The 27,553-nt window shown below is 45.4% G+C and overlaps 1 protein-coding gene across 1 annotated transcript in view; it reads left to right on the top strand.

Annotated features, from left to right (window-relative positions):
- Positions 1–27,553, top strand: part of efnb1 (ephrin-B1) — a 77,756-nt gene that overhangs the window by 13,764 nt on the left and 36,439 nt on the right. The window contains exon 2 of the mRNA XM_061835037.1: positions 16,816–17,093. Coding sequence (XP_061691021.1) covers positions 16,816–17,093 — 278 coding nt within the window. The remainder of the gene's footprint in view (positions 1–16,815; positions 17,094–27,553) is intronic.

Below are 27,553 nucleotides of genomic sequence, written 5' to 3' on the forward strand. Positions count from 1 at the left end.
CCAGGCCGGTTTGTGTGGGACTGATTAGAATTGCAAATGTCCGCCAAGTGTTGTGTTTATTGTGTGTCTCAATATTGGAGACAATCAGGCGAATCAAAGCCCTCAGCTGGAGAGATGGGACTGAGGCACGGTGGGCCTCTCTGGTTGGCACCGTGTCCTCACTGCTTCCTCCTCGCCTCTCCTCTCCTCTCCTCTCCCGTCCCCTCCCCTCATCTCCTCACTGCTCCATCATCTGGGTCGGGTGTGACGGTTCTGAAGTATGCGGACGCAGCTGGAGAAAGACAAGGAGACGCCGTGAGAGCCCCTAAATCTTGCGCGCTCAATCACTCGTGGCGTGGCCGCCCTCTCACACGGCTCGGAATTATTAAACGCGTTTTATGATAATGAAAGCGCCAGCAATAGACATAAATATTCCCGGCAAAGTGCTAAAGAAATTTAATGTCTTGTACATTTGCTCAGAACACAAATTTGTCATTGATTTCATCGCGTTCTGAATCATTACAGGCGTAATTATCAGCTTTTCATCAGCGGAATTTCTTTTCCACTCCTCATCAGCCCGCTCGCATTAAGGAAAATGGAGTGAGTACAGATGCAGACAGTATTAGGGGGCGCACCACACCTGCGTGCGCTTCTGGAAAGGAATCCGATTGGCAGGGTGCCCTTGTTACGCCGGGTGACAGGCGGCGGCGCAAAGTGCCCCAAGCAAATCACTTGTGAATGGCTCTTCCTCAACGATCGGCCATTACCTCATTATTGACTCAGTGTTTGTACAAGATTCAGCCAAATCCATCTGAAAGCTGTCCAGCGGTGTTGTGTGATTCAGGAAGCTCGCTTTTTTTTTTTTTTTTACTCCAGCTGTAATTGCCTCTGTCCGTTGCACATTTAGAGGCCCATCCTCTCTTTTCTTGCCACTGTTGGATTTTAATAAGGATCTAACTGTAAAGTTAATGCATGCGCGAGAACGAGTGAGGGGTATTGGTGCACATGCACGACCCGAACCGTGCAACAGGATAAGCTCTCGGGTTATGCACGCTCCTCTTATAGCACGCCGTGACCAGTCCCAACAAGCCAAGGGAGGTCCGGGCACGGGCATGTACAGCGAGCAGATTTATTTTATTTAGCAGATACATTTGAAAAATGTACGGGTGTGGTCAGTCATGCTCGCAGATAAAGATAGGGATGGAATCTCAAGACCTTAAAATAACTTACTGGATTAATATACCATAACTGTAAATTAAAAATGAAATAAACATATACATAACTAAAATAGAAAACCAAAAATTCAAACTATTTAAAAATTTTCATCAATAAAAATGATTGATCTAAACAAACTTTATCAGAAGAAAAGTTAAATGCACTGGTCTGTGAAGGAATGGACACAAACGGTACTGCAACGTGCAATGTTTTGAAAATGCGGAAAGTTTAGTTCAACATAATCAGCGTTAGTAGCAACAAGCTAGTGATACATTGGAACAAACATTCCTGTCGGCAATCGTGATGTATTTTTTTTTGGGGGGGGGGGGGGGGGGAAGCATCACGGGACTGCCGTAAATAGTAGGCCTGCATGCTAGAACGCGCCTTTATGTGTGTGCGCTCGACGTATTGGCCACACCTGAATCAAGCGACGAGGTGGATGATAGATTGTCTTTTTTTGGGGGGTGGCACGCTGTCACACTGCCTCGCGATCGACACATCGAGCACCCCTGGTGTAGCTGAATTTCCTTTGACATGGCTCATGATGTTGATGACTTTCGACGTAAATGCCCTCACAGTACGTGAAGCTGCTCTGAACATGCGCTTTCGGCCCAACTTCCGTACATGCTCAGTACGGTTAACTTGTATTTCCTGTTTCCGGGTTGTTTTGGAGCAGGATTGATTAGTTAACAATGTTTGTGAAATAAACACATAAATTAATGTCAAGACTACATAAAATAAGCGACGTATTTCAGTATCTATTTTTTCCGTTCGTAACAAATTTTCCGCGTGTGATTTTTCGTGCTCGGCTGTGCAGGTTTGCGAGCACGGAAGCGCGCGAGCGCGGTCACGCTCGTCAAATGTGACTGACTGCTACAGTGAAGTGACGGTTCAAAATATGTTTCATTGCGATCGTTCTGCTGAGGCCAAAGGTCAGGGAAATGCGTATGTATCGCATAGAAATCATACGACTTTGAAGTGATATGATCAAGACTCAGCAGTCGTGTAACACAGGAGCAGCAACTGTAGCTTTTGGAGCTCGTGGCCCGTTTTGTGCTTTTGAGCTTGACAAGCAAAGGGTGAGTCTTAGAATAGTGTCTGTGTGTGCGTTAGCACGTATGTGTGTGACGAGGGAGAAAAAAAAAAAAAGAGAATGAGAGGGAGAATTGTGTCGGATCGCAGACGTGGCGGGTTTGCAAGTGTGTGAAACCGAGGAGAGAGTTCATGAGGTGACATCTCGTCAGCTCTTTGACTTCCCAGTTTCCCAGGGAGCCACTTTTAAGAACAATGCTGACGGCGGAAAAAATACACGCCCACCAACAAGCGACAAATCAAATGCCACAAGACGTCAGAGTTTTGTCATCCGACCTGAATTATTGACATCACGTAAAATTAGAGGCTGGGGAAATGCGCGAGCGACTGGCCCGTGTGCGTCGCAGGCACATTTCACCGAGCAGACTCGTCCAGCCGTCCGTCTCTTCGTGCTCCTCACAATAGCCGGAATACATTAAAAATAGTGAGTCTGGAGAGAAGGGGCATACAAGATAAATATTATCTTTTCCACCCTCATGCTGCTGTCCCTCACACTGACAGAAGAACAATGAAAGCATTTTGAACTTTGCTCTGTGCAGTTTTACATCTGTCTTCAGTACAATGAAACTGATTGAGTCTGTGCATCTAGTCGTCCCTTTGGTATTAAAAGTAAACTTGGTTTTTCTTTGGTATACCAGACACTTTTTGCACCAAGATATTGACTCCATTGCAAAGTAACGTATCCCACAGTTCCCTGACACATTTTCCGCATGTGTTTTAATAGATTTCTTTACGGCCCAAGGTTGAACTTTTGTATCAAAAACAAAACGTTGCTCATCACCAAAGAACACCATAACTACAGTGAAGCACGGCTGTCGCGCCATCATGTTTGGGCCAGCTGGAACTGGAGCTTTAGACAATGTGAAGGGAATTAAGAACAGTTCAAAATGGGAGTCCGTGTTAGCATAAAACCTTCAGGCGGGAAACTCCTACAAGAACAACTGAATTTGTTTGGGATTAATCAGAGGCACTTTAAATGATGGCATGTGTGTGTGTGCTGGCTCTTATTTAACACAAGTTTTTGAATGGGAATTATTTCCTTTGCTCTCCTTTTTGAAATATCCCCAAACCTGGCCTTCGAACAGGGGTGTGCAGACTTTTTAGATCGATTGTAATGAAAAACGGGCGTATAGCTAATTTTGCCTGAGTGGTGATATGTATGAGCTGCTAGCATTGAGAGCATGTATAATGTCCATGATTCCATCCATTTTCTTTGCCGCTTATCCTCACAAGGGTCAGTGCTGGAGCCTATCCCAGCTGTCAACGGGATGTAGGCGGGGTTACACCCTGAACTGGTTGTCAGCCAATTGCAGGGCACATGGATACAAAGGGCCACACTCACAATAGAGTGTCCAATTAATGTTGCATGTTTTTGGGATGTGGGAGGAAACCGGAGTGTCCGAAGAAAACCCACGCAGGCACGGGGAGGACATCCAAAGTCCACACAGGCGGGGCCGGGATCGAACCCGGGACCTCAGAAGTGTGAGGCCGACGCTTTCATGTATAATATATGAAGCCTTAAAATAATAGACTTCACAATTGTGGTAAATTATCTACGATAACTCCTTTAACATAACGAACGTCAGCCTCTCACTACAGTGCTGTCGTTATCATGTAGTGACTTCATAGGAGGGGTTATTACATGTAATGTATGTATGCGTGTATGTATACACTGTAGTACATTGTCTCACCCCCAATATCCCAATCAGTATTTGTATTTTAAGTGACAAATAACTATCGGATCACACTAGCGTTACTCCTTGCACTATTCCAAAATTATAGTCCATCAAATGAAAAAAAAATCCAACTGATTGATTGAAAACCAGCTATTGAACCAGTAGAACAGGGCAATGGCACATTTTGATTGAAGCATTTTAGCTGTCGTGTCGCTGTAAAGAAAAGTTTTTCTTTTTAGTTTCAAATGGAACCTCGCCATGCCTCAGCCACTGGTGGAATCCTGCCCGGTCTGTTTTGCACTCATCGGATTCATAAATCTTCACCGACTGGACCAAGATGACACTTTTCTAGCTAGCCCGCTGCGACTAAAACCTTCTGACGACCTTCCAGCTGTAGCCTCGCTGAAAAGTTAACGTTGTGGTGCTTTCATGGCATCCTTGCAGCTCATTGGAGAGCCAGGCGAAATGCAAGCCTCCTCCTCCTTTTTTTTTTTTTTCCCAACAAACTTTATGGAGGGTTTGGTGGAACTACAATGTGTGCATCTGCAGAAGTAAACAAAAGCAGTGCAGCTTTTGTAAAATAGAATACGTACTTTGATTCATTTTCACTGAAATAAAAAATTACGATTTGGAATTCTTTTTTTTTTTCACTTTGATTTCCAATTCAATCCAAATCCCCACTGATCCATTTGTAGCACTAATATGCACTAGGGTAAATGAACTAATGTATGTATAATGTACAGTATTTGAGCATCATTATGGTGTCCAGTAAGCTGTTGGAGGTTGGAGGAATGACACATTCCAAGCAAATTAGAGCGCGTCAACTTGAAACTGTGGCTTTCTATCGTTCTGCTCATTATTCACTGTAAAACTGTGATCTTGTGTTTAAATGAGCCATGCTGCGAGAGCAGGGCAATTGTCAAAAATTGAATTTAACCGTGACTGGCTCTATTGAAGCCTAAAACAATTAAAAGAGCGAGCACAAAGGTGTGTGTGTGTGTGTGTGTACATGAGCGTGGGTGCTTTTAATAGTACAGCGATGTGCTGATTCGCTTGCATCATTTAATGCCTGGTTGCTAAGAGGAAGTTTGCTTATAATGGAGAAAATGGCTGCTGGTTAACAGCCTCTGCTGTCTGCTTGGCTTTGATAATGGTTATGATTGTATTCCCCCCCCCCCAAGTTTCTACCCTCAAGTGCAAGTGAAATTCAATCTATTCGGAGCGTTAGGTGCGATTGTTCATCCGGGAGGTCTTCTTGCTCGCTTCCCTCGTGCTCTGCTCAGTGCTGATTACAACCTCGCCTGCACGTCCAGCTCTTGACTCGGTCTCTGCAGCTCTTGGTCCTTGGGGGTCTATCGCTGTGTGACTGTCAAGCAAAGCCAACCTTCTCCAAAACCTCTCTCTCTCTCGATCTCCCTCTCTCAGACACATCCCACACGAGGCTAGCGCAGAGCTGCTCAGACATGTCCGGGCACACATATATCTGCAGGCGCAGTCACACATTCAGTGGGTTTGAGCCAGGCGGGTTTTGGCACCCGCTGTAGACTGGGCCTGTGGAGAGATCTTTACGGAGCAAGCAGAGCCCATCTGTGGCTGCTCCCCAGGGATGGAAGGCAGCTGGCTGTACGTGTGCGCGCGAGAGAAAATGTGTGATGACCGAGCGCGTGTGCGAGAGTCGCAGAGGAAGGCCAGAATGAGGTGAAACTTTAGGAGAGGAAGGGCAAAAATGTACAGTGAGCCCCTTTTTATTGTCACGGAAACGTGACTGACCCACATGCAAAAGGTAAAAATCCGCACCGCAGAGAGATGATATCAAACATTTTACCGAGGGCTTCATAAGTAATTGATTTTTTAAAAAAAATAAGCGTATTATTTTGGCCATAGGCCAGCATGGTAAAGCTGATAAAGCATTGGCCTCACAGTTCTGAGGTCTTGGGTTCAATGCCAGACCCGCCTGTGTGGCGTTTGCATGTTCTCCCCTGCGCCTGCGTGGGTTTCCTCCAGGCACTCGGTTTCCTCCCACACTCCAAAAACTTGCAACATTAATTGGACACTCTAAATTGCCCCTAGGTGTGATTGTGAGTGTGGCTGTTGCCTGTCTCGATGTGCCCTGCGATTGGCTGCCAACCAGTTCAGAGTGTACCCCGCCTCCTGCCGGTTGAGAGCTGGGAAAGGCTCCGGCACTCCCCGCGACCCTCATGAGGATAAGCAGCAAAGAAAATGGATGGATAGATGGATTTTGGCCATACTCATGCAGCCCAGGCCCTCTGAAATACTTTGTGTCCCATGTGGCAAAGAAAGTAAATTGTACACCCTACTACCGGAAGGTCGTCGGTTTGAATCTCCGCCTGAACGCACACTGTCATTGTGTCCGTGGGCTACGTACTTAGACCGCGCTGCCCACGAATGAATGCGGCTCGATTTTCGGTGGAGGTCGGAGGGGATGTGGCCGCGGAATGGCAGCCACACTTCTGTCAGACTGCCCAAGTGCAGCTGTGGCTGCCGCGACCAGGTGTGACTGTGGACTGTGTGCAATTATGAAGTTTCTTTGAGTGTCTAGAAAGCGCTATATAAGTGTAACGCATTATTATTGTTATGATGATGATTTGGTAGAGGTCAGTGTTGCCTGAAACAATGTTATACTTCAGAGAAGGCATATATTTCTAAATCATACATGTAATTGTGTACAAACCCATTAAAAAGATTGCTCACAACTATCCGAAACATGCGGAAAACAAACTGCCATATAGCTGGGCTTCACTTTAGATGGATAAATAGTTACGTTTTTAATTGCAATTATGTATCCAAAATTCTTCAATTCAAAAGTCTTTTTCTTGTGCGCTTCAAAAAGCATCCATTTACCACTTCTGTTGAACTAAAACTTTGATGAAAGTAAAGAGTGACTGGTTGTTTCAACAATGTTGTCTAAAGGGCCAATGAAACAAAGGGCGCCCTCAGTTTATGACGGTGCTGATATAACGCACGAGAATATGTTGTCACGCTGTACAAGCAATCACGTTTATTACTATTACTACGACTTCCTATATTTCATAGAGATATTGACTCTGATTATTATTTTATGACTGCATTAGTGTAGGTTGGTGATGGACTGTGGACTATCTAAGAGATAGCGAGGGTGGACGACTTCAAATACTTGGGGTCAACAATACAGCGCAATGGAGAGTGTGGTAAGGAAGCGAAGAAACGGGTCCAAGCCGGGTGGAACAGTTGGCCGAAGGTGTCTGGTGTTCTATGTGACAGAAGAGTCTCCGCTAGGATGCAGAGCAAAGTCTATAAAACAGTCGTGAGCCGACCACGATGTACGGATTAGAGACGGTGGCCCTGAAGAAACAAGAAGAAGCAGAACTGGAGGCAGCAGAAATGAAGATGTTGAGGTTCTCGGTCGGAGTGAGCAGGTTGGATAGGATTAGAAATGAGCTCATTGGAGGGACAGCCAAAGTTGGATGTTTTGGAGACAAGATTCGAGAGAGCAGACTTCGATGGTTGGACAGGCGAGAGAGTGAATATGTTGGTAGAATGTGCTGAAGATGGAGCTGCCAGGAAAAAGAACGAGAGGAAGACCAAAGAAAAGGTCGCTGTGGCGACCCCTAACAGGACAAGCCGATGGGAAAAGAAGAAGAAAGGAAGAAGAACTGATGGACTATGGACTACTTACAAATGCCCAATATAAACGGGATTCTTTCATAAGCCCCCCCTCCTTATGCCCATCCGTCACTTTTTCATGTAGGTTATCCTCATTACAATCACGGTTCAGCTGGAAACTATCCCATCTGACTTTGGGCGACAGGAAGGGTACATCCTTGGACTGGCCAGCCGCCAATTGCGGGCCACATCCGCCCAAAACATATTCATGCTCACAACTACGAACAATTCAGAGCACAGGTGTCAAACTCAGGGGCCCAGGGCAGAGATCTGCCCCACCACCTAATTTTATGTGCCCATGAAGGCAAACCATCTGTGTCAACTTCCATGATTCTTGTGAAAATCTGTACAAAAAGTTCCAATTGTCATGTATCATAAATGATAACGTTGACATATTACAAGCCTTTTTATGTTTTCACATATGATAACATCCAGCATCAGCAACATCCAGGATGGTTGAAAAACCCATTACACTTGATTTCTGATTCCAAAACTAGTTCATAAATTTTGTGTCTAAATATGTTGAGGCGATGAAAGATTTTTATGTCCTCTGAGGGAAACCGTAACTACGATGTGACCCCTTGAGTTTAACACCCCTGATTTAGAAGATGTGGGATGTTCTGGGAATGCGGGTACTCTGAAAACACTCACACAAGTGAACATACAAACACCCCACAGCAAGGCCAGAGCTGAACCCCAAACCTCAGAATTGTGAGGTGACTGTACTCACCGCCCAACTACCAGGCCGCCACGTTGTATTTTGCTCAATCTAAATGCAAAGAAAGAGGATAAGTTTTGACGGCTCGTCCAATTTACGTTCAGAAATTGGTACCAGCATGTTTGAAAAAGTGTTTACGTAATTCAAACCAATGCCAACAAATGTATCTAAATCTTTTTTTCCCCCCAATAAACTGAGGACGTTTGGTGTTTGTTAACTCTAGACTCGTTTTTTTTTTTTTTTTTTAAATCTAATAAAGACGGGTTGAAAATCAGCGACATGTTGCATTTGCGTGACTGCGCTATTGTTTCTTCATTTACGGAAGTCTTGAGGGTTCAAAGGTCTCCTCGGCTCACGGGGATGATGGATGCTAAGTGGAGACGCAGCGAGCGGGCGTCTGGGCCTCCTCCCCGCTGTCACCGATACTGACGATGACGTTCAATCACGACCGCACGCAGCCCGTGTTTAACCGGTCTGCTCTTAGAGAGGGATGGGCTCGGCTGGGGAGGAAAACCGCAGAGGCCATGAGAAGAAACAGATTATGATCCTTGGACTCTGTAATGACTCCTGACACTCGTCCCGCTCAGCGGTCCTCTTCAGCCTGTCGGTGAACAACCCGGTCCGCGTGTTTCCTCCTTGTGCCAAGGCCATCTGGGTGTCATCTTGTTAGCTCATTACGACGCCATGCTAGCCCCTCCGTGTGACAGTGATCGAGAGCGAGCATGAACTCGACTTGTTTGGTGAACATGGGAGCTGTGTGTGTGTGTTGCTTGTCTGTGTGCAACTGTTATGAGTCACACAGAATGTGATTTGCTCTGCGTGGCAGCCTGTTGACTAACTCAAGAGTGTGTGCGTGTGTGTCTATGTGAGAGAAAGCGAGCGGGTGTCTGCCTTCACACGTACAAAAGCATCTCTCTGCAGGGTGGAAAGCGATTGAGCTCCTCCAATTCATTTCTGCTTTTCCGTCTCTGCGGTCACACCTTATCCATAATGCAGTTTCGGAGAGCTCATAGAAGATCCAATTCCGTCGCTAAGTTGAGTCTACAATAGGGATCCGGGCGTTCCTGCTACGCTAAACAATTCCGGAGCCATATGGGGTTTTGTTTTCTTTAATTTGAGGATGCTTGTCTTTGTGGCCTGCTTGTGCGCTCCCGAGGAGGTGACTTGCTTACTGTGTTTAACGTGAGGAAATCTGTCTGTGTATGCTGCAGGCTGGGTGTTTATATATGTGTATGTGTGTGTGTGTTTGTAGTGCATGGGAACATCTGCCCCTGCGCCAGTGTGACACAATCCAGTTATGTATACAAGCTCTTAGGTTGAATTTCTGGTTACAAGCTTGATGACCGGCATGCTTTGTTAAGTCTGTAAACACTAGAGGGAGACACCTTTGAGACTGGCAGCTCTCAGGACTCTGGAGCATCCGCTCCAGCTTCCTGACACTTTTTGCATGTGCGTGTCTTTTTTTTTTCCAATAATATGAATTGATCACAACCAAGTCAACAACTGTCTATGGCTCTAGAGCACACATGAAGACACAGTACACACACTACCGCTTCAATGTTTCTTTTGTGTGAGCATTACTATATCTTTATTTAGCTGGATCTCATAACATTTTGGGGCTGAAACAGCCCCAAACCGGCAGATAATTACGAGAATGATCATGAATGAGAGCAGAGTGAACCCTGTCCACCGAGTGGTCCCATGTCAATAAATCATCTTTTCCCTTCTTATTGGATACAAACCACATGTCCAAATTAGTCTGTGACATATTTTAAGTTTGATTTGGTTTGTTGATTGAATGCAGATCCCAAGAAATGGCATAAAGCTTTCAAAACAGGTAGAGTTGAAATTCCCGTCATTGTGACACAGTTTTCCATCCATCCATCCATCCATCCATCCATCCATCCATCCATCCATCCATCCATCCATCCATCTTCTTCACCGCTTATCCTCACAAGGGTTGCAGGGGGTGCTGGAGCCTATCCCAGCCATCAAAGGGCAGGAGGGAGGGTACACCTTGAGCTGGTTGCCAGGCAATCGCAGGTCACATCGAGACAAACAGCCGCACGCACAATCACACTTAGGGGCAATTTAGAGTGTCCAATTAATGTTGTATGTTTTTGGGATGTGGGAGGAAACCGGATTGCCCGGAGAAAACCCACGCATGCACGGGGAGAACTTGCAAACTCCACACAGGCGGGGCCGGGATCGAACCCGGGACCTCAGAACTGTAAGCTTTCCAGCTGATTCACTGTGCCGCCTGACACAGTTTTTTCAATTAATATTCAAGTGGCTGACCAATTCATGGTTGGACCTCACACACTCAACTAAGCCCAAGGGCAACACGGCATTTCCGGGTTTGAAGCAAAAGAGTCTCATCCATATAAGTAGTGTCTATGTTGTGTTTTACAACAGTTAATCATTTGTTTTGATGTAACAGTGGATGAAATGGTGAAGCCTGCATTCAGTTGTTGCCAGCGATGACCGCCCCGGGCGTTTTCAAGTGAACGAGAGCAGATGACGACCGTAACGTCAATAACTCGCTCTCTTAGTTTCCACTCACATCCGCGCTCAAATCACGTTCCCGATTAGTGGGCCAACATTCCGAATTGTGCTTCACAATGATAATAAAATACTGAGGGATCCAGAGACGACCTTGCTCTGATTGGTTGGCTGCCAGACAGAAGATGCCGTGATATCTCTAATAATGATACATAGCAAAAAAATAAAAAATAAAAAAAATACACATTTGGAATAAGAGTGATCAAATCAGAGCAAGTCTTGATTCAAATATTAATTTAATTAATTAATTAATTAATTAATCAATTGACAGGCGTAGTACACCAAGTAAAAGCGCTTGAGAAAGGGCATCCTGGGCATTACCTACCCAAATTATCTCGCAAACCAGATAAAAAGAGCGGCTCCTGTATTCGTTGTTTTATAACACTCAAGATCTCCACTGGAATGCACATCGAGGTTTCGTGTAAATATCTATTAAAATTGTAAATACTTAACTTCATGATCTGCCGTAAAACCAATCCATACTCTAAGTCGTTTGAATATTGACTGAAATGATAGGGTTGTCCTTTGTGAGGGGTCTTCACTGATCATGTGCAGGCCATCAGTCAGCAGCCACCCTGATTGTGTGTACAACGTGAAAGGAAAAATGTTAATTGCGCAGGGAAGACTTTTCCTGGTGCGATAATTACCACACTGATAGGGAGGGGGATGGAGTACCTGGTGTGGCGTTGATTGCGTTTGTGCACGTATGTGTGTGCGTGTTTGTTTTCACGCTCTCGTGTTCGTTTCAAAGGTCACGGTTCGTTTCAAAGGTCCTGAAGCCACGTCGGAGAAAGCGCGATGCCTTTTTTTTCTATACTGTCGCTGCATCTGAGCTGTTTGCTCGTTCACCCCCTGGATGGGATGTTGTGGATAATTGATTTGTATTGATATCCGTGACATATTCACGCTGCTGCTCAGGAGGAAGAAATCAATTAGATGGCATTTTGTTGATATGGAGCGTCTCTGGCTCTTCCTCTCCCAGTAGTTCCTGTCCATCTAATTCAAGCAACGAAGGCCGTCTGCCAGCGTGGCACTCGGGGGCACAGGCCCGAGTTGACTGGACGGGGGCGGGGGCTGGTCCGAGGCTCTGTGAGGGGTTCTGAGTGGGTCTCTTGCGCGTAGGCGGTGTTTTATACGAAAGTCGGCGAGGGCAGAGGGAATGAATAGGGGTGGCTGGGAAGGTCCAGGATGCACCCCACAGTGCTTTTGTGCGCTCTCCCATCCGTGCGTGTGTATGGGAAAGTGGGAGGGTGAAGCATATGTGAGCTCATGCGCTCACATTCTCCAGTGGAATGTAAAAAAAAAAAATATGTGTTTTTTGTGGGAAGGGGGGGGGGTAGGTTTCGAGGCAGGGGTCAGCTCTTTGCCTTTGCTTGGTTGTTTTCTGTTCTCTGTGCTGTGCTGTTTGTATAAGCTCTTTACAGGAATGAGCTCACATTCGAGCCATCCAGATGAAACAAAACCAACCTCGCTGGGTTTTTATGAAAATAATTCTTTCTGTTTTGTTTGGTCCAGGAAGATCCACCTAATTTGACAAGAGGGGATTAGGCTCGTCTCACATTGAGGGATTCCCCCTTCCATAAACTTTAGTTTGTATCTGCTCGTTGTTCCTCTCCGCACCAAAGCTCCTTTCATCAACCTCTCTTATAAAGTCCGTCGACATCCTGAATGAAAGATGCAATTCAACCTCCCTTTTGGAAGCGCTCTCCCTTTTGACCTCCTCAAAAGTACAATAATCTTCAGTCTCACATTCCCTCCTCTCCATTGGGCGGTTGTTTGCAGCAATGGAGTGGCGCTGATTAAGCCAGCCGAGAGACAAACGGGAGACAAAGTCGCAGCCCCACCAGTTTAGTTTCACATCCTAGACACGAGATGGCATGCAGCTTGCCAAGTGGAGGGCTTTTAAACTGGGCTAAACACTAATTGCTGCCCCATTTCTTTTATGTTGCTTCTTCCCATCTGCAGTGGTGCTTCCAGACCTCCACGGCAGCCGGAGCCTCATTACAGCAGACAGTTGACAAAGGCTGGGAAACAGAAGCAGGATAGCAATCTAACCGCCAACTACAAGACATGCTCGGAAAATTGAATCAATGACATGGGCCGGCTTGCGATTAAATCCTTCAGGGATATTAAGACATCCAGATTTTGGAAATCTTAATTATTCATCTAAATGGTTGCGGCTATCTTTGGCATGGGAACAAATGGTATGGAAAAAGTGAGAATTTGGGGTGTATTTTAGCGCCGGCGGTTGTTGGCGTTTGGAACGAGAACACTTCCGGAATGAAGATTTTGCACAAATGATTAAAAAGGAACTATTTCTTGCGTGAAATAATTCAAGGTGTAATTGTCACAGTCTTTCTTTTCTTCCCTCTGGGTTCACACTTGTTTGCTTTTTTTGTGTGTGTCTTGTACATAAAGGGCAAGTGGAGGGGGGGGGGGATAATGAGCCAAATGTTGTGAAGGTGAATAGGTGAAAGGATAAAAAGCAAGAGTAGATGGGATTGAGGAAAGAAATAAAGGAGAGAAAGAACAGGAGGGATGGAGGGAAGGGAAGGAGTAGATGGGATGGTCGGCAACAAAGCCCAACATTGCCATGGAAACATGTTTATGCCTCACTGAGGCATCTTGAAGATCCACTTAGAGGCTGATTGTGTCCATCTCTTTCTAGACTCAGCCACGTGAACCTAGGTACGGTGTGAGCGCAAACACACAGACACACGCATGTGGTTAAAGGCCGGGTGTTGCTGCAGAAATGCAGAAAATTCTTAAAAGAGGTCGCACAAAGGATTCCCTGTATTCTTGCTCTTATAGGCCCTTGAATTAGCGCAACCCCTCCCCTCACCCTTATGAGCACCGGACAATAGTGCCTCAGCCTTCCAAGTTTGTGCCCTTATATCAGCAAAAAAAAAAAAAAAAAAAAAAAGAAACGAAACGAAAAGAACAAAAAAAGGAAGGACGGACGCCCCTGAACCATTTTGCCGATTCCATTTTGCATTCATCCTTTTATGTGATTGAAGGCATTTATTTGGTTGAGGGACGCTTGTGAATGGTGAAAGACTTTAATCCGATCATGTTCATTTTATTCTGTGAAGATTTGACTTTTCAAATGATTGTTGGTTTATTTTTTTCCTCTGCCAGTGTTAAACCCAAGAAGAGGTACAACCCCATAAAATAGGACTCACAGGCATCGCTGTCTTTCCCATATTAAAACGACTTTCCCCGACCCATCTGAAGTGTCAGTTGTTTAGTGGGACATGATGAAATACGGGATGTAGATAAAGTGAGATTATGCTCGCCGAAATAGACAGTGAGGGGCCCGGCCCCTGATGTCTTGTTAAAATGCGATGGATCAGAAATAATAACAAATGCATCGCACACAACTAAATCCTGTTGAAATCCGCTGGCATGGGCAGATCTTGCAGATAGGCCCGCTGCTGTGCTCGCTGTCTGCGACCACAGCACGCACACGCACACACGCGCGCGCACACCCGTGGTCAGTCCGGCTGTCTGGGTTAATGCTTGGCTAACTGGGACAGCAGAGTTGAACCATGTTGACATTTTAAGCCTCAAACAAGTTCAGAACAATGATTCGGCCCAGTCTGTCCCCCCACCCTCCGCATCAGACCGCAACCTCAGCTGAAAAATTATCACACACACACACACACGCTGACCTGCATAAACACACACATCACTGCCCAAACACACTGAAATTCCTGGGTGCACCCCCGCCCCCGCTCGTCACACCCACTTACACACATACCCGTCTCCTGCTCGCAACCTTTTGTGAGCAAAAGAGAATGGAAGCTGATCTGATTGAGTTGGCAGAAGCGAGCGAGGTGGAGTGGTACAGTAAGGCCAAATGGATTAACTTAATCCCCGAGCAGATGATCAGCCAGTGGGAAGATGAACCGGGAGGCCTGACCCCGCACACCTTGCTACCTCGTACTCGGACTTTTGTTGTCACGTCCATATCGTGTTCACTGTATGGAAAGGTGTTTACAGTATATTCTGTGCCACTCGTCCTCTTCTTCTTTTCCTTTCGGCTTGCCCCGTTAGGGGTCGTCACGGCGTGTCATCTTTTTCCATCTAAGCCTATCTCGTGCATCTTCTTCTTAAACACCCACTGTCCTCATGTCCTCCCTCACAACATCTATCAACCTTTTCTTTGGTCTTCCTCTCACTCTTTTGTCTGGCAGCTCCATCCTCAGCATCCTTCTACCTATATACTCACTCTCGGAACTGGACATGTCCAAACCATCTAAGTCTGCTCTCTCTAACCTTGTCCCCAAAACATCCAACTTTGGCTGCCCCTCTAATGAGCTCATTCATAATCCTATCCAACCTGCTTACTCCAAGCGAGAACCTCAGCATCTTCATTTCTGCTACCTAAAGTTCTGCTTCCTGTTGTTTCTTCAGTGCCACCGTCTCTAGTCCGTACATCATGGCCATGTTTTATTAACTTCGCCTTTCATCCTGGCGGAGACTCTTCTGTCACGTAGAACACCAGACACCTTCTGCCAACTCTTCTACCCCGCTTGGACCTGTTTCTTCACTTCCTTACCACACTCTCCATTTCTCTGTATTGTTGACCCCAAGTATTTGAAGTCATCCACCCTTGCTATCTCTTCTCCCTGGAGCTTCACTCTTACCACACCGCCCATCTCATTCATGCACATAAACTCTGTTTTACTTCGGTTAAACTTCATTTCTCTCCTTTCCATTGCGTGCCTCCATCTTTCTAATTGTTCCTCCACCTGCTCCCTGCTTTCACTGCAGATCACAGTATCATCTGCGAACATCATTGTCCAAGGGGATTCCAGTCTAACCTCATCTGTCAGCCATATCTAGGATAGCTATCCATTACTACAGCAAACAGGAAGGGGCTCAGCGCGGATCCCTGATGCAGTCCCACCTCCACCTTAAATTCCTCTGTCACACCTAAGGCACACCTCACCATTGTTCTGCTGCCATCATACATGTCCTGTACTATTTTAACATGCTTCTCTGCCACACCAGACCTACGCATGCAGTACCACAGTTCCTCTCTTGGTACTCTGTCATAGGCTTTCTGTAGGTCTCCAAAGACAGAATGTTGCTACTTCTAACCTTCTCTGTACTTTTCCACGAGCATCCTCAAGGCAAATAATGCATCAGTGGTACTCTTTCTAGGCATAAAACCAGTTGCTCACAGATACTTACATCTGTCCTGAGTCTAGCCTCCACCACTCTTTCCCATCACGTCATTGTGTGGCTCATCATCTTTATTCCTCTATCGTTTCCACAGCTCCGAACATTGCCTTTGTTCTTAAAAATGGGGACTAGCTGACAAACTTTTCCTCCATTCTTCTGGCATCTTCGCTCCTGCTAGTATTCTATTGAATAAGTTGGTCAAAAACTCCACAGCCACCTCACCAAATTACTTCCATACCTCCACTGGTATGTCATCAGGACCAACTGTGTTTCCATTTGTCATTCTGTTCAGTGCCTTTCTAACTTCCCCCTTACTAATCGTTGCTACTTCCTGGTCATTCACGCTTGCCTCTTCGACTCTACCTTCTCTCCCATACTAGTCCTCTAATCCTTTTTTTTTATGGGCGCCATTTCGTGTGTGGCCACGTTGCTTCCTTCCTTAAGACAATCGGTATGCTTTATTTCAGGGTTGTGCACAAGGAGGAACTTCTGAGGATTTGTGTCCCCGAGTACTGTCAAGCTGTAATGTGTCATGTGTTTGTAGGCCCAAATTAACAGCTCTGCCTAAAAGCCAAAGCCAGCGAACATAAAAAACATTAAAGCCCAAAGTATTAGGACTGTATAAACTGTTTGGAAATGATTTGGCTGCTTTTCCAGATTCCCTTTATGATGTGTTACTTACAGTCTCCCTCTTTCTTTTTTTTTTTTCTTGCCTCACAGATTTCTTGCCGGCAAAGGCCTGATTATATACCCAGACATAGGTGACAAGCTGGATATCATCTGTCCCAGAGCGGACCAAGGCCGAGATTATGAGTTCTACAAGCTGTACTTGGTGAAAAGGGAGCAAGCGGAGAGCTGCAGCACGGTCCTTGATCCCAACGTCCTTGTCAACTGCAACAAGCCGGAGAAGGACATCAAGTTTACCATCAAATTCCAGGAGTTCAGCCCCAACTACATGGGCCTGGAATTCAAGAAGAACGTCAACTACTACATCACCTGTAAGTTTCTGTTGAAACATGTTGTATTGTTGGTGCGCTTGATGCTTTAACATTTATTTAACCGGAGAAGCTCGACCGAACAAGTGATTCACTCCACTTCACCCTCTGTTGAACGCCGACATGTGTGGCCGAGGGCTCCTTAGTTAAACTGCCCTCTAATGGCGACTGCAGCGTCACCGTGGCAACAGCCGAAAGTGATGCACTTGGCCGATGTTTAAAGGTCAAAATGGAAGCGGACCTTCAGTTAGTTTTCCCGACATATTTATATCATCGGAAGAGGAGTTTTAAACAATGCCTTTGATAATGCTCGCAGATACGCTTAAATATTCCGAGGTACTTGTTAGCATTTAGGGCTTTGCGGGAGGAAATAGTGCAGTGTTTTTACAGCAAATCAACAAAACACGCATTCCACCACAGCCAGCGCCAGCATTTTATTACTACTTATATTATAACCCGCTCGTAATAAAAACAATGAAATCGTACACAATGTTTTACTGAAAACGTCATGAAACTCTTGATTTATCAGCATTTAAGTTTAATGAAATCTTTAACGACTTGTCGTAAAAAAGCCTACTAGTTGTTGGAGAGATGCCTTTCTGACCATTATCAGAACTCCCCTTCCAAAACACACACACACACACACACACACATGCACACATCTTAAATGCAGCAAATGTTAGTTATATTCTATATTCTGATATCTCTCCTTTGCATTACTCCTTGAGAAATTATTATCATCCATCCATCCATTTTTGTACCACTTATCCCCACGAGGGTCGCGGGCATGCTGGAGTCTATCCCAGTTATCTTCGGGTGAAAGGCGGGTTACACCTTGAACTGGTCTCCAGCCAATCGCAGTGCACATAGAAACAAACAAGCATTCACACTCATATTCATACCTATAGATAATTGAGAGACTTCAATTAACCTACAATTCATGTTTTTGAATGTGGATGTGGGAAGAAACCAGAGAACCCGGGGAAAATCCACACAGGTGCGGGGAGAACGTACAAACTCCACACAGGCGGGCCCAGGATTCGAACTGCATGCCACCGGAATTATCATCAGTAATATTAAATTAAAATTCAAAAGAGAATTGTGGCTGGAAAGCGTTGGCCTCACAGTTCTGACGTCCCGGGTTCAATCCTGGACCCGCCTGTGTGGAGTTTGCATATTCTCCTCGTGCCTGCGAGGGTTTCCTCCGGGCACTCCAGTTTCCTCACACTTCCCAAAAATATTCAACATTAATTGGAAACTCTAAATTGCCCCTAGGTGTGATTGTGAGTGCGTCTGTTTTTCTCGATGTGCCCTGCGATTGGCTGGCAGCCATTTCAGGGTGTACCCCCCCTCCTGCCCGTTGATATCTAGGATAGGCTCCAGCACGCCCCGTGACCCTCATGAGGATAAGCGGCAAAGAAAATGGATGGATGGCTAGAGAATTGTTGATTGATGACATTTTGTATGTCACTGGGGAGAAAGTGCGGGATGCTATGGATTTATTGACTCATCTATTACAGAAATCAGTGGGAGGTGGAAAAAAGCATCAAATAATACTAATGTAGAGCGTCAACCCGATTATAGAGCAAGAAAATAAAACCATTTCAATAAATAATCAACCCCCCTGAAGTAAAAAAAAATCACATCCATACTAATAGAAGTATTACACATGGTTTTCTTTTGTTCTGAGGCACCTTTATTGATAATTGTGGACTCTTCCTTGAAGGCAGAATTTAAGGAGGCATGGTGATGTTTCCAAATGGCTTCAGTGGCCATGTTAGCGAAATAATTGCTTTTATTGTATTTTTATTACAGCAAAATGCTTTTAGGAAATACTTTGAGTATTAATTTCTCTGCTCATACATTGTGTTGCTCTTTTATGCCACGTTTACATTATGTGTCCGGCAGACGCAACGATTATCTTTCAGGCCACATTAACCAAACAGGATGGACGTGAGACAACACTGCGGGACGGAACAGACAAACGTGACATGCCGTGATTGCTGCTGATGTCTGGCCAGATTTTTAAACTATCAAAAGCTACCACAGCAGTCTCGGTTCAGATGAGAAGACCGGTCGGCTATTGGAAACAGGTTTCAGTGCCACATAACGTGACGGTGCGCAATAGGATGTAAAATAGCCTTTCAGAGCACTGTACAAGCATAGTAAAAGAAAACAAGCTATACGATAAAATCACAGAACATTAAGACATCAATTAAAATGGCACATATTATGGGCAATGTTAAAAAGAAGAGGCAGTATGGGATAGACGAGTCTTGATGTTGGAGAGGGTTAATGAGTCTGCGTTTGAGAGGTCAGGTGGTTGTGAGTGCCAAAGATTGTGAAGGGAATGGGGGGGGGGGCGAGCAGCTGAAGGATCTTTCCCCCGTTGTGGCTATAGAGTATGTATGATTTTATCACTGTTGAATAGAAAAGAATAGAAGTTTGATGAGACCCAATGTGTGAATTCTGAAAAGCAATCAGACAGGGAAGAAGGAGGAAGAGTGGCATTGGGTTTTGAGAAGAGGTAGAATATGTGTCATTCATTGAACAGTAAAACTTTGAATTTACAGAAAATATTGCCAAGAGACATGATGTACAGTATGTGATAAAGAGGAAGGGGCCCAAGACAGAGCCTTGGGGCACACCAGAAGACTAAGGCGATGGATGGCAGTTTCTCAAGTGAACAAGTAAAGGACTTGTAGCGACGGGTGATAACAAATGTAACAAAAATTTTTAGGCCATTCATAGTGGGAAAGTGATTTTTTTTTAATGCGACGTTAATTTCAATCTTATACGAATGATAGGACAAAATAGAGACTCACAGGTTTTATTTAATAGAGAATGTCAATAATTAGAATGTCACAGTGATGGACTGTTTAGCACATTTACCTCAGTTCTGAGGTTCAGATTCCGGTGGAGTTTGCATTCTCTCCCCGTTGCCCGTGAGGGTTTTCTGCGGGTACGGCGGCTTCCTCCCACGCCCCCAAAACATGCATGCTTAATTAAACGAAGACCCTAAATTGCCTGCGGGTGTGGATGTGAGTGCGAATGATCGTTTGTCAATGTACCCTGCAACAATCTACCAACCAGTTCAGGGTGTACCACGAGTGAGGATAAGCTGTATGGAAAATGGATGGCTGGATGAGTAGTTCTCATTGCTGAATAATAATTCAATCTGGTAACAGTTGATAAAAATATAGATTATGTAGTATAGTTTTAGTTACATTGTAACAATCGACACTTACTCTGCAGGGTAGTAGTAGAGTTTTCAGACAGAAGTACTTTGTATTTGTAGACTTGATTTGACAATAATAACTTTATTGGCGATCTCTGTCTCTGCTGTACAAAAGTGTATTGATGGCAGCGACGAGGTGTACTTTCCTCCAGACATGCAGGCTCCATTCAAGTGATGGTGCATCGTTATTAGCCTCGTATACTGTACGTCTCTTGTGTCAGCAATAATCAGATGCTGTATTTGTCTTTGTTGTATGTTAATGCTGTTGTCCTTTGCAACCAGACCGCGTTGCTATATTTATTACCCTGCAGCCTGCGCGTACACCGTGCCTCACTTCATCTCTCATTTATACCGTATAATGGCCATGTCAGCCATATGTACAGTGTGCACTTCAAGCCCAAGAAGCAGACGGTGAGAAGTGAGCACGCGTGCAGCTTTTCGTGTACAGTAGAGCTCACTGTATGTTAATGAGAATGTGGTCCACACACTCCGCGGTGGGATGTCAATCCAAATCTAAAGAACCTGATTAACGATCACACATGGCAGACACCGTGAGACAAAAAGACGTAACGAGAGAGCACATTCCAAAGGTCCACCTGGACTTTGACCCCCCCCGTGGCTCCGTATGTCTTTTCCTTGATCCACTCCACCACCTCCTCCACTTTATGTGCCGCGACGAGGGCTGAACAAGCAACGCACCGTTTGAGGTAAAGCACGCACCAAATGGTTGCCTGTTTACGTGGCTCTCGGCTGCCCTCGTGTCACCGCAGGGGGTGCCCTCCACTGGGTTCCGTGGGTCCCGGGCGAGCTCTGACAGACGCACGTGACGATTGTGGTGGGGCGAAATGTCAGAACCTGCGGACAAAGGGTCACAGAGACACAGCGGGAGTTAGTAATGATAACCCCGCTCTGATGTAAACTCCAGACCAGCTCCAGCCTGTGGTTGTCCATCAACAGGGACATGCGCGCGCACACACACACACACACCACACACACACACACACACACATGCACACACATGCACACACGAACACGCACGTTGACCAGATAACCAAGCAAACTGGCTGCATTTCATTGTGTTGTCTAAACATGGGATTTAGAATGAAATGTTTGCGTGGAAAATAGCTGTGCCTGTGTTTAGAGGCTGGAGAGCTCAGAGGTTAGTGACTTATGACCACAAGCTTTCAAACCAAAAGAATTACGGTGGGGGGAAGAGGGGAGGTCATACAGTATATGCGGGTGTACACACCAGAGAAGCTTTGCCGAAACTTATATTTACTTTTACAGGTAGACTCCAGTTCACCCGCGACCCGACCGAGAATAAGCCGTATAGAACTCAGATATTGGATGGATGGTCCATAAAAAAATAACTGCCATGTCACGCACCATCTGCCTAAAAATGTCAGCATTTCAGCCTACAAGAGAAACACGCAAGAGCCCGTCTGCGTTTGTGAAATGTAATCCTCTGTGGAATAAAACCGGCAGGTCAACGACATCGCGTGAATCTAAATTTGAGCTCCTCTGACACAATCAGACCCGATGGAGTTCTCGATTCCTCCCCGTTGAGAGATTTGAGCCGAGGAAATTGCAACGTACTGCGTACTGTGCGGCGCCGAAGACGGAAATCAAAGATGACGTTGCGCGTGTTGCTTTTAAATAATTAAACAGATGTGAACATTGCTGGTAAATCGGGGTCCAGTTGAAGTTGAAGATAATCAAATTATATGTAGTAATTGTGTAAATGTAATGTCAGCCTGGTGAGCCTCTGGTGTGCTTTCATTATGAAAAAAAAAAAAAACTTAAGATAATTTATTGTGGTGGAATTTGCATTACTGTAATTTCCGACCTATAAGCCGTGACTTTTTTCACACGCTCTCAACCCTGCGGTTTATGTGGTGATGCAGCTAGTTTGTGCATTTTTTTTACCTAACGGCCGCAAGTGGGCGCTCGAGCGGAAAAGGTAAGAGTGAGACCGGTGGAATACATGTGCTGAGGAAGTGACTTTTACCGGTCCGGCCCTGTTAGCTCTGCGCTAGGGCCGTATGTCAGTGATTTTTGTCAGTAGGTTTTTTAACTGCCCTGTTAGCACGGCAGCACTAGCGTTAAACTCTCTGTACCGTCTTTCTTTGTAAATATGAATGTCGGTTTCAGTTTGGCCGCTTGCGACTTTTACACGGCTGCGGCCTATGCATGTACCAAACATTTACAATACATTTACAAATGTACTGGGTGAGGCTTATAACCAGGTGCGCTAGGCAGACGGTAGTTTGTTCCTTCAAAAAATGTTTTCGAAAGATTAGTGGGCAATATCTGAACTTCCACACAAATGCAATCACTTTTGTTTTCTTTTCTTTTTTATAATCTGATCCGAAATCTCTTTTCATCATATTTAACGATATTACCCACTTGCTATAGAGCAGGTCCCATTAAAATGTCCTGTTCTGTTTGCGTGTCTAGGAAGACTTGTTAAAACCATGACTGTTCTCATAAATTGCAACTCTTTTTCACGGGAAAACAAAACTTGACAGGAATTAATTTTCTTGTGGCACTGCAATTTATTCCAGCACTATTGTAATTTATTTTTCTCTTAGGCCCACGCTGAAACCTTGATAGTTTTGCGACTCATTACGAACGTATGGATCTTGGAATTTCAAGACTATTGCTGAGAAAATGGTATTCTTATTTTTCTTAATATCCAATTGAATGCTGTGTCAATCATGCAATCCCAGAAGAATTTACTGGATGAGATTGTCGTATGCACGAGGTCTTTCATCGAGTTCTCTTGCAATAATAAAGTAGCCCGAGTGCTGGCTGGCTATGAGGCAGTAAACAAGAGCAGCCAGTCCTCACGCTCTCCTCTAGTCCTCTCCTTACATTCCTCGTGTTGCGAGCAGGGTTAAGCCTGATCCTTCCTGACAGCTGTCACTCCCCATTTCAGCGTTCCGTCGTGGTCCACAGACTTCCACGGCGGAAAACTGCTGCAGCGGGGCCGCGCGCTCCCTCACCCTCGGCAGACTCCCGCCCTCGTAATTACTTGCGGCAAAGAGCAGAGATGTTTGTGCTCTTGTCACTCGGCGGGTTCGGCGCAAAATCCCGGCAAACTATCTCGACTACGAGCAGCTGGGGACAGATATAACGTCTGTCCAAGAACAAGCCAGTTGTGTAAATATTTCGATTTATCGTTTGTTCTTCCCGTAACCTATGCGAGGTTTCTGAAGGCGTCTGAAGATACAAAAAGATATTTGACAGCTGAATTTAACACTCCGGGATGATATCAGCAGTGCTCACACCTGACAGGATTAAGGTCAGAAGTCATGTTGCACATCACCAACAACCCATACAACCACTCTTGCCATTATTTCTCTTTTTTCTTAGTGGATTGTAGACATCCTACGCAATCTTCACCAGCTTTTTTTTTTAACAAGTGGACTTGCTTTTGGGTTAAAATTGAAGGTCAAGTTTGAAATCCCTGGCCAGCAGATCACCAGGTCCCCTCTACCCTAAATTTACCAAGACGCGCAGCATATGGCACATCACGGATGCTCACTTTCTGTTTCATACAAACCACATCAGGCTTTTGCCCAGATTCTGTAATAAAAGTAATTTCCACCCGCAAAAAACAAAAAAACGAGATGTCATCTTTTAGTGTTAACATGAAATTACCATAATCAAATCACAGCTCCCTATTCAAAAGACCCGCATTTGTCAGCTGCGCTCTTGAAAAGACAAAGGCATTTTGAATGTCAGATTATAGAGATGCAAATGAGTCACACATTTTCCGACTTGCAATTAAATGGGCTTTTAACATCTGGTAACCTCCCTCGGTAAAATCACGCGAAGATTTGAATTAGAGGCAGGAGATGCTGCAGCAGTTTTTCTTTTTGTCTAAATGGCTGAGCGCCATGCACATTTTTTTTATCAATGTAGAACAAAGAACAGATTGTATTATTGAACATGTGTCAGACTGCAGACGTTTAAACTCATTTACAGAACCATCAGTACGATCATAAATTCTTACTTTTCAACATAAACGCTGTTTTCTAGTCACCGTATAAGCAACTTGTGTTTGGATATGGCGCTCAAAACGCTTACCGTATTTTCCGCCCTATAAGGCGCACCTAAAAGCCTTTAATTTTCTCAAAAGCCAATGGTCCGCCTTATATATGGATCAATATTGAGCCTTTAGTGCAGCTCCGTCTAATGGATGCATAACCTAACCCCAGCCTCTACTGTAGCGTCTATTCTACGCGCCTTATAACGCGGTGCGCCTTATATATGAAAAAAGTTTTGAAATAGGCCATTCATTGAAGGTGCGCCTTATAATGTGGTGCGCCTTATGGTGCGGAAAATACGGTAATCATCCTCGGATGCAAACATCACCTAAAGAAACTCCGAGTTGCTCATTGACTTGGGGTAACCGTCATTGATGTTACCGATTAGAGTTTTAAGCAGCTCATCAGTGATACTTAACGGATTTCCTTTTCAAAGTAAAACCCGCTAACAGCTCAGGTTAGCTGCGGTGGCCCGGGATAAGGAGATTTACACCCCAACCCCACCCCCCGCACCCGCCGTCTGAGTGTTTATGGAGCACCGGTGTAATATGTGACTTTCTGCTTGCTTTGCAAATCTATCCAGGCTGCCTCTGCTTCTTTTCCTTTGGATATTTCATCCGGAGGGGGTTAGCAGGCACGGCATTATTGCCTTTCGTTTATTACAGAGGAGGTTGTTTAGAGTTGGGTATGGTGGGGGCCCGGTGGAGGTAAAGAGGGGGTTGGCTGTCCACGAGGACTTTGTTGCAAAGGCTCACGTGGCCAGACAAGTGAATGGTCGTCATTGGTTACGACTGAACCCTTCTCTCCGAGCTGGTATATTCATGTATTTGTCTCAATTAGCGGGTTTTGAAATCTCCTAACACAGTCACACAGCCGAGCTCCATGCTTACCTTATTAAAATACCCGCCCCCCCCCCGCCGCCCGACCCCCACCTCGCTGAGTCCTCCTTCTCCATTGTGTTTCATCCTTTAAGATCTCTAAATGTCTTTGTGCCTCGCTAAGATTGTCACTCTTTTGAACTGATATCTCGGATCTCCTTACAAGCGCAAAAGCACACAGGCAGTACTCGTATTCATTTTCTGTTTGGTATTTCTTCTCGACCATGTTTGCCAACCTCTTACAGAGTGTTCCTTTCCTCCGTGAGCAGTTCTTAAAAGTTGAAAGCCAGTTTCCTTATTTCATTAATTTCCATCTGCAATGTCAAATCCGTCTCGGCGCTTCTAAAAACTCAAAATAGCTCCAGGCAAATAGGAGACATTTTGAGACTTCTGGAAAGATGAATGTTTTGGCGAGTGATTGCAAAGAGTCAATGTAAGAAATGAGCGGCGTGTTCCAGGATAAGAAAATATAAGCACGGTGGAACAATGGCAGCTTCTTTCTTTTTTTATTTTTTAAAAAATGCAAAATGATGTTTCCCCTTCCAGTTCAGATGTCTGAGGTTGTTTGCGCTGCGCTTTGCCAACAACACATATTCTTTCTTCGTGGGCCAATGGCTAAGCTGAAATCATAGGCCTCTGTCAGATGGGCCTCGCGTTCCCCCCCTCCCGAGCAGCCATAGAACAGCGGTTTCTGTTTTCCGAGGCGCGCTCCGGAATGACTTTGTTTTCCAACAGCCGCTCGGTTGCGCCCTCAGACGGCCCCTGCCAAGAAGTCGTCCTCCTCGAGCTGGAACCCGAGCTCATCGGAGAAATATGGATTTATAATTATGGTGGCTATTAGCTTTAATGTCTTATCCTTTCTGAGGAAAACCGCTGCGTGCTCGGTATGCCCGCAAATGAGGGGTGGTGTGAATATTACTGCAGAAAGACTTTTTTTTTTAGGAGGGGGAGCAGCAGAAAAAAAAAACCTCTCAGTGATGAAATTGAATCTGCTTTGAGCAAAGCAAACAAACATGAATCACAAGGCGGTGATAGAGACTGCTGTGGTTCTCTGACGGATAAATAGGGAGTATAAATACTGTCCCGCTGGCCAGGACCGAGCCTGTTTCTCTGAATTCAGCTCAGTGGCAAAACGTCCACGCTCCATTCCGGAATGACCGCAGGCACACAAACGCGGTGACAGGAGCAGACAAACGTGTGCGTGCAAACATAGGACAACACATCCTCAAAGCCACGATCGCAAATTTGAAATCTATATAAAGTCCTAACCTCACACGCACGTGCAAATAGACATCCGGGAAAGAAAACAACAAACACTTGCCCATCAGCTAGGGATTGCTGTGCACATGCCGAGTCAAAGCCTGTGTGTCCGAGAGAAGCTATTTTCAGTGTTATTTAGGGTGTGAATGCCGGTGACCACAATTTGTTCTTTTTGACGGATGGATACTGCAAATAAAGTGTCATCAAATAAGTATGCGCGAGCTATCTCAGCCTCTCACATGATGATTTGATTAGAATCCAAACCCACTAGTCCAATTTCTTTTCCTCCTCTACCTTTTTCTTTCTTTGCCTGCAACATAATCTCGCTCAACTCTCCCCAGCCGCCCCACTCTTTAGATCCCCTCCCCCCTTATCCCCCCCACCTTTCCTATTCTCCTGCACATTGACAGATCCTTCAGGAAATTGTTTCCAATCTGCCAGACATTTTTGTGTTGTAGCTGTTTATTTGCATTGGAGGGATAGGGGTGGGGTGGGGGTGGGGGTGTCTCCTTGGGTCCCTCCTGTATTGGAAGCCAGGTTAAGCTCCCAAACTCTTTAACCGCCCTGCGCTAAAAACACTGATCCTCCATCAGCGTGGCTTTGCCGTGTAACCGATACCGGGGGATGTGGAGAGAAGAGCACCGTGCAGGACGTAATCAGTGTGTGTTGGTGCACCAGCTACTGGCTTTTTGTGTGTATTAGGATGTAATCAGTGGCATTTTCTCTGTGGTCTACTGCACTCCATGATTGGGCTTTTGTCAAATGCCAAGTGAAGGGAAGAAAAATCTTTTTTTTTCTTTCCACCCTCGTGTCACTGGCGTTCAGGTGTTGTGGTGCTACTCCGTCCCAACTTCAGCAATGGATTAGAATATGAAATGTGCACATTAGAGCCTCTCCGGTTCGGCTCTCACGTTGGCTGCAGTCAGCTTTGTTCAATCTGTGCACGTTAGCAGCGACGGGCGTAGGTTTCGGCACTAAGGACGCATGCACGGAGATGTTAGCAGGGACGGGCGTAGGACGCATGCACGGACGCAT

This window comes from Syngnathoides biaculeatus, chromosome 11 (assembly GCF_019802595.1).
Source record: "Syngnathoides biaculeatus isolate LvHL_M chromosome 11, ASM1980259v1, whole genome shotgun sequence".
Taxonomy (NCBI): Eukaryota; Metazoa; Chordata; class Actinopteri; order Syngnathiformes; family Syngnathidae; genus Syngnathoides; species Syngnathoides biaculeatus.